General features: G+C 33.6%; 1 protein-coding gene and 1 non-coding gene across 2 annotated transcripts; one reads left to right on the top strand and one right to left on the bottom strand.

The window, feature by feature from the left end:
• Positions 1–2,168: 2,168 nt before the first annotated feature.
• TRNAW-CCA (transfer RNA tryptophan (anticodon CCA)) lies at positions 2,169–2,240 on the top strand. Its single transcript has one exon. It is a non-coding gene; the product is annotated as a tRNA-Trp (tRNA).
• Positions 2,241–2,477: 237 nt separating this feature from the next.
• On the bottom strand, positions 2,478–3,848 carry LOC139904114 (uncharacterized). Its single transcript, XM_071886044.1, has 3 exons — positions 3,592–3,848; positions 2,750–3,093; positions 2,478–2,671 (listed from the first exon to the last, which is right to left on the bottom strand). Exons 2-3 carry the CDS (start codon positions 3,044–3,046, stop codon positions 2,525–2,527), a joined length of 444 nt encoding a protein of 147 aa, XP_071742145.1. The 5' UTR covers positions 3,047–3,093; positions 3,592–3,848; the 3' UTR covers positions 2,478–2,524.
• Positions 3,849–7,631: the final 3,783 nt, after the last annotated feature.

Here is a 7,631-nt window from a genome sequence, read left to right as displayed (position 1 = left end):
TATATCACAAAAAATTTTAGAAAAGTAGAATTATATATATTCATAATAGGTTTCAAGTTTTTAAATTACAGTCTGTTGGTGAAGCATGGGATAAAGTCCAAAGGTTAAATAAACGTATGAAATTATCTTAATGAAAAATGTCGAGTTACTTAACTTGTCGATATCCAACATCTAAGTTATTTACACTCCACGTTCTTATTTTTATATTAAATAAAATGAAAGTTAACATAGTTATCTTATCAAGGTCACGAGGAAAATATTATAAAACATGCCTTGAAAATTAAACAGGAATTTCCACTAACCCTTGTCTAGTTCCCGTTAATTGACACATTTGTTCTTATTTATAAATCACTTTACCATTTTCCGAATGTTGTCAAAAAAAATAGATTTCTTAAATCACAGTGGACCTCATAACATAGGCCCGTAATCATATCATAATGTATCTGATAATTCAATCATTTGATATTATCTCTTAATTCTGTCGATAAATATATCGAAACAAATACGTTCATGTAAAGTATCATATATCTAATACTTTGTTAATGTTTTCAGTTAATATTATATATTATATATACATATCTATATACTCATAATTATTCGTGAATCGTCGAACACGGTCAAAGGGTAATTGATTACATGAATGTAGTTCCAAACTTTTTGAGATTCAACATTACAAATTCTGTTTATCGTGTCGGAAACATATAAAGGTTAAGTTTAAATTTGGTCGGAAATTTCCGGGTCGTCACAATTCTATTGTACAATATGATCCAAGAGGATAACGGTTTTGCTATAACTTCACTCGACGAAGAGTATTTAAAGGAGCCAGAAAACCAACCTGCTTTTGTTAGGAATCAAAATAGTAATCGGGCAACACGAGAAAAGGAAATACGAGACAAAGATGTGCATAATCAACTTCGTGCAGACTTAACCGAGCATATATGGAATCTTCCACCAAATTTCCGCCGCACCATTTGAAGACTATTTAATTATTGTAATACTTTTTTCATGAATTTTTATTGTAATCTTTTATTTTTTAGGACTTTTAAATTATTGTAATCGTATTATTAATTTTTATGTTGTGTGATTCATTAAATTTATTTGTTTTTTTTTATAATTTACAAAATAATAATATAACTAATTAAACAAAAAAATTAAAATCAAGAAAAATGAAAGATAAATGAAAAAGAAATAAAAAAAAATACCCCACCATATCCAGCAACACGCTACCCATTATTCAGCAGTTTGCCAGCACGCCCATCAAACACCTCACCCCACCTACCAACACGCCAACACACCTCGAAGGGTTAAAGATGGTCTTAAATTAAATGAGAAAAAGTAGTCATGTGCCCGGTAAAATCGATAATTTTCATTAGCATGTTTTGCTCGATAGGCTTCCGAATCGGCTTAATCTTTCGAGACGAGGGTTGAAAATTGAAGACATTAGCTACATCGTTTGCAACTCTAGCGTGGAAAGTTTGGAGCATAGTTTCTATTTTAGCTATTATGCATTGAAAGTATGGCGTTCGATATTCATTGGAGCATAGTTTCTATTTTAGCTATTATGCATTGAAAGTATGGCGTTCGATATTCATTTGAATTCAACGACCATTCTTTCTCTTGGGAAGAGGTTCTTAGCTGGATTGATACGGGAACCATGTCTTCGCAGTCGAAGGATCAGTTGTTCTCGATTGTAGCTGCGGTTCATTAGATGATTTAGCGGTTTCGAATGTTTGTTATTTAACAATAAACCCGTGAAAAAATGTAGTTTAGTTGATTAGGTTAAGTTCTATTCTTTTTATTAGCTTCGTTCTAGGCCCAAGCGCGATATTATTGAAATACTTAGCTTTTATGTCTGTTGTAATGTCTTTTTGGCTCTTTGTTAAAAGGCCGTTCGTTTTTTGATAATAAAATTTTCGTCGTTCCAAAAAAACCAAAAGTAATCATGTGATACGCTTGGTTTATAACTTTGTCAAACATCATACATAATACATTCATAATATTATATATCACTCTTATAAGTATTATATATCAATAATTAAATTAATTAACAATGTTAATTTATACAATTACAATGTAATATTATAAACACTAATTGATTGTCTGTGGTACTCATGACGTTTTAGGTAGACATAAGTTTATATCATAGATGAATGTAGCTAAAACATCAAGGATCTGTGGCGCAATGGTAGCGCGTCTGACTCCAGATCAGAAGGTTACGTGTTCGATTCACGTCAGGTTCAAATATTTTTGTATCAGTTTTTTTGCTGATTAACTATTTTTCATAACATCACCATACTATATACGTTATGCTGTTTTCACATTACACCAAAACTAACGAGTCTTCTGTTCTATTCTACTTAACCAAAACATGTATCGAATTTTTAATTGAAACGTAAAAAATTAAATTAAAAGTTTCAATTTAAATCGTAAACAAAATAAGAAATACGGTATGCTTTTAAAATTTTATCCTTATGTACACTATCAGGTTCACATATGAATAATAAAAATTATACTATCGTAGACATTAAGGAAACACACAAGTATGTTGATTATGATTCGGCCAATGCACACCTTCCCTTGAGCAAGGTAGAGGTGCTGAATGTGCAATGTATGTAGGATACTGCTGACCTGGCATCACTACCGAAATATCCGATACATAAGCTGTTTGTACCTATCATAAACAAAGCTCGACTGCTTAAAACATTGTACCATACACAAATCGTAGAATTTGATTTGCATCAGAACTTACATGTGGTTGTGGATTTACGAGCTTGTGCATTGGCCTTGATTCATGAGGAAGTTGATCAGTGTCATGTTGTGGCAAAGGGAACGAAGCGTTTGGTCTGAAAAGATGTTCGAATATCGCCATTATAAGGAACATTGATATTAAGACTGCAGTGGCAACGAAACCAAACGAAATAGCGTTCATTGACGACCCAAAGTTCTTCCATGGACCTTCGTCGTCACCTCCTATTTGAGGCGAGCTATGGGGTGAATCCGTGTACATATTCCACGACTTTGATCTTTCTGAATTAAACTCGTCCATATATATATGTGCTCTGTACTAATTTTTTGTTGGCGAACAAAAATTCCCTAAAATCCCACAATATCAAGTACCATACAAATATAGTAAATTCACGCGAAAGGCGCAAATAATAGTGCTCTATAAATATTAACACATAATCCCTCCGTCTCAAAAGATGGTTCACTTTACTACGGAGTATCTAATTTAAATATAAATTTACATTAAATAATTGTATACATACAAAAAAATAACGGCAAAATGTCATTAAACTCCTCAATTTACTCTCATTTAGTACTCTCAGTCATTTCTTTCTTAATATTATTGTTAAACATAACTTGAATATAAGTAGAGAAGTGACAATTATCAAAAATATCTTAAATCCAAAAAATTTCGACCAGTTTTTTTGTTTTGGATGGAGGGAGTATTGATAAAAAAAAAAAAAGTATTTCCAAAAGTTCTTGATTGATTGTCAAAATATGATGATAATCAGTTACTTGATAAACAACATTGGTAGGTTCCAACATGTTTAAATTTTGTTGTGTTCTTGAAACACAAAAAGATGGTACCTTATCTGGATAACCAAAGACAGATTGATATCGCTACCTCGTGGACTTGTTAAGCTATGTGATACTGTAACGAATTCGTATGGTATCGAATATGGATTTGGAGAAATAAATGTTTGATTTGTGTTTGTAGAGAAATGAGAACACAACAGGAGCACTCAACTATGATTCTATTATATGCTGCTTGATGAGAAGAAAGCACAAGACAATAGACAATATTTTGTTGTAAGCAATGAAATGATACTTGATGCCTAACTTGATGAATACTATAGCTTACTTGTTGCCTAGAGAAACCATAAGAATAAGAATTAGTATTAGTATAATGAAAAAACAAATCTCTTATAAGAAATCAAAAGCCTGGGCCTTTGTTGTCTGGAGAGTCACAACAACACTGATCTATTGGTCCTTTTCTAAAGCAATTTTATTTTTTACTTTTCATCTAATCCGTGACCTGGCATACCTTTTAATAAAGTATTTTTAACCATATTTGTTAGACAAATACCTGAACAGTATTTGAGATATAGAAAATTAGTAACTACAGTTATTTAGTTCATGAGCTTCTTTTAATCTCCTAAACAAACAACTTGATCTTCCATTTAAATAAGAAAAGCATAACCAATCTTGATGAATCAGGATATGAAGATGTAAGATGTAGATACTCATACTTTTATCCGAAATTAAAGAGGCGGTATTTTTGAATGAGATTTAATAAAAAATTCGATTTTTTTATTAACGACGGAGACACTGACGGGGTCCGAACGTGATGTTAGATTCACCCACTCGATCATTTCCGTACAGTCCTACCGCCCCTCGGGAGGAAACCCCCACGGTGAATCCATACGGGCATCGCGTGTGGTAAAACCCCCTCGGGTGAGGATAAAAAACATAGACGTTCAAAACCTCCGAGGCCAATGTAATGGGCGGGTAACAACAAATGAAATAATGTTGCAGCATATGGGAGTGAACCCTTTACCTTCCTTATGAAAAGTCAGATCATAACTAATGCATCAATACCTTTTTAGCTTATCAACTCAATTTCACTAAACGGGTCATATTTCCCATATGGTCTCTTGAGTTTCATTGAAGTGGTTAACCAACATTCTTGTTTATAGCTCAATAAACCTTGATTTGGTATACATAAGACTATTTTTAACCCTATCCTTGGCATCACAAGCAAACTTTTTATTTTTTTTATCAAATAAGTGAAATGTGCATTTGACATAACAATGTCAGATTATGATATCCATTAACTCAAAATGTCAAATATTTGTGTCATATTTTTGTAGGGTCCACAAGTTTTTCATTTTCTTACTTTTTTTTTCGAATTAATTTAGTAAGTAAATATATTATATAAAATAAAATGCGTATTAAATATAAAAAAGACATATTTAAATTTTGGGCAAATGGTCCGAAAAGGTAACGTAAGTTACCAAATTTGACAATCAAGGTAACCCCCAATTTGTCTAAGCCCAAAAAGAACTCCAATCTAATTTTGCGCAAGAAAAGGATTGCGTGTTGAAATTTTTTAAAATTGAGGTAATCTTCATTAAAAAAAAATTAAAATTGAGGTAATTTTTGTCAAATTCATTAACGGTCGTTAGTCAAAAATACAAAATTGGTCCCTGAAGTTTGAGAAAAACTTGCACCATAGGTCCCTGTACTCAAATTGGTTCCTGTACAAAATTGGCCCCTCTACAAAATTGGTCCTGTACGAGTTCGTCAATAATTCAATTCAAATGATATGAAGCTTGAAATCTATTGTAACTTGCTCTACAAGCAGCGATTCACACATATCATGAACAATCTTCAACCAAAGCTGCTTCAAACTTCAATTCGAATTGATGAGTAGTGGCGATTTGAATATGAACTTCCAAAAGTCAAACTCAAAGTTTAAGTGTTTTTAGATCATGATTCCTTCACAAAAGTTGGTTGTAATCACTTCAGGAACACTCTAAAATCATCATATCAACTGAAAATTACCTGTAATCTTCGAATTTTAAAAATAAAAAACAGGTTGACTTTTATCTTCAAACTTTGACCTCAGAATTCGAATTCGATACTTTGAATTAAGAGATATAACTTTGTAAAAACGATCAATAGATGAGAATGAACAAATCAGCACTTTTTAGTTCTAAATTTCGTTCCGAAATGATCCAGAGGCCAAATCGTGCACGTTTTCGGTTAAATGATGAACACGAGATCAATCTCCATAAATTTGTTGTTGTTCAAGCAATTTGACGAATCACGAAGCTTAAGTTTTTGATATAGTTGTGACAGCCCATTTTCAGCTTAATGGCGCGTCGCGCCATTGGGCTGCACGGCGCGCAGCATGCTTGGAAGTTCAGGGGCTGTTTTTGCTAAGTTTTGAAAGTGAGGGACTTTTGTGCAACGTCGAGTTTAAAGGCTGATGCTGTAGCGACCCGACAAAATCGTCATTGACGGCGCCGTCTACTTAGGTCCCGTTACGTGGTCATAAGTCTTTAAAACAACGTTTGACCAAAAGTATATCGCATTCATTTCAAAGGTAAAGATGTTTCGGGGTTTCCAAAGTAGTTCGACAACTAGTTACATAACAAAGTTTAAAGTACAATTGGAACATATGCGACACAATTTAAAAGTAGCCAAAAGACGCTCCACGTATGCATGTATACTCGACATCCAAGCAAGTATCAAAAGTAATGAGCGGAAGCATGTATCACAAAACGTTCAAGGACCTGAGAAAAACATAGAAATCTGTCAACGAAAACGTTGGTGAAATCATAGGTTTTAGTAAGTAAGTACAAGTGAACCACAAGATTTGCAACAATGATATAATAGTAATACATTCCAAAAGTTTGTTTCACGAGCACCCAATTATCAATGCTTAACATTCCTTCCATAGAACCCCATCACAATAGTGTTAGAACATACACTGTTTCTCGAAAATATATTTCATTCGTAAACGGTAGCGAACCGTTTGAATGAGGGTTTGTCAAACCCATATGGCCATATAACATAAGTTCTCGCTTACACCCGGCAAGTGTAACTAATGATAATCGAATTGAGGATTTTTGTTCAAACTCGTATGTAGAATGTTTGTTTTCCTGTACTTGTGTTCACTTAGTAAAAAGAAACGTTTATGTTTTCTCATCTCAAATGTAAGTGTAAAAGAGTAAAAGTGGGACTATGATCTCACCTTGTGTGCACGAGTAATAAGTACTTCAAAAAGTAATGTGTGCAAAGAACAATGCTAGTCTTGACCTAAACAAATAGGTTTATATCAATATCAGTAAACACGATAGGTCAAAGTGTTCAATTAGTCCTATGGCTCGTTAAGACTCGATCATAATAGCATGTGAATCAAATTGTCATGTTTCATGCAAGGTACAAGTATAAAAGCATGTTAGAACGATTGCACAAACATTTGGTTAAGTTTGATTAAAAGTCAACTTAGGTCGGGTCAAAGTCAACAAAAAAGTCAACACGTTCGGGTCGGGTCCCGAACTATTTTTCTGAGGTTTTTAATCATATATGAGCATGTTAGAACAAGTTACATGTGAATCGGAGGTCCATAGCATAGCAAACATTTTTTGTAAAATGACCAACGAAGACAGAAGCCTGCCAGTGTATCTGGACGGCGTCCAGATTGTCTGGACGGTGTCCAGCTTTGAAGGCTGGGATGGCGTCCAAATATATGGACGGCGTCCAGCTTTGAAATCTGGGACGGCGTCCAAGGGTCTGGACGGCGTCCAGATTGGTATTCAAGTCTGATGCAGAAAACTTCTAAGTGCACGAACCAAAAACCAAACTAACACATTTTATGATCCGCAAACAACCAAAACATGTATCTTATATCATCGGAAAGGTATTTTGACGAGGAAAACATCTAAACACATTTCATCAATCACATTTACCTTCATAACAACCAAAATCACATTGAATGCTCAATCATTTAATGCATTCAAGTTCATAAATGCAAATCAATGATTCGGCAACCAATTTACATGAATGATATGCCATCTCGAAGGTAATCAAGCATACAATACAACCTAATACTTACTAAT

The sequence above is a fragment of the Rutidosis leptorrhynchoides genome, chromosome 4 (assembly GCF_046630445.1).
Source record: "Rutidosis leptorrhynchoides isolate AG116_Rl617_1_P2 chromosome 4, CSIRO_AGI_Rlap_v1, whole genome shotgun sequence".
Classification (NCBI taxonomy): domain Eukaryota; kingdom Viridiplantae; phylum Streptophyta; class Magnoliopsida; order Asterales; family Asteraceae; genus Rutidosis; species Rutidosis leptorrhynchoides.
The sequence above is the reverse complement of the archived record's forward strand: the minus strand, read 5'-3'. Positions and strand labels throughout refer to the sequence as shown.

What these genes read in the sequence shown, in the direction of transcription:
- LOC139904114 (XM_071886044.1), bottom strand. Translation starts at nt 3,046, where the DNA reads ATGGACGAGTTTAATTCAGAAAGATCAAAGTCGTGGAATATGTACACG. An exon ending in TCGTAAATCCACAACCACAT is followed by an intron (nt 2,672 to 2,749) that starts GTAAGTTCTGAT and finishes TGTTTATGATAG; the next exon opens with GTACAAACAGCTTATGTATC.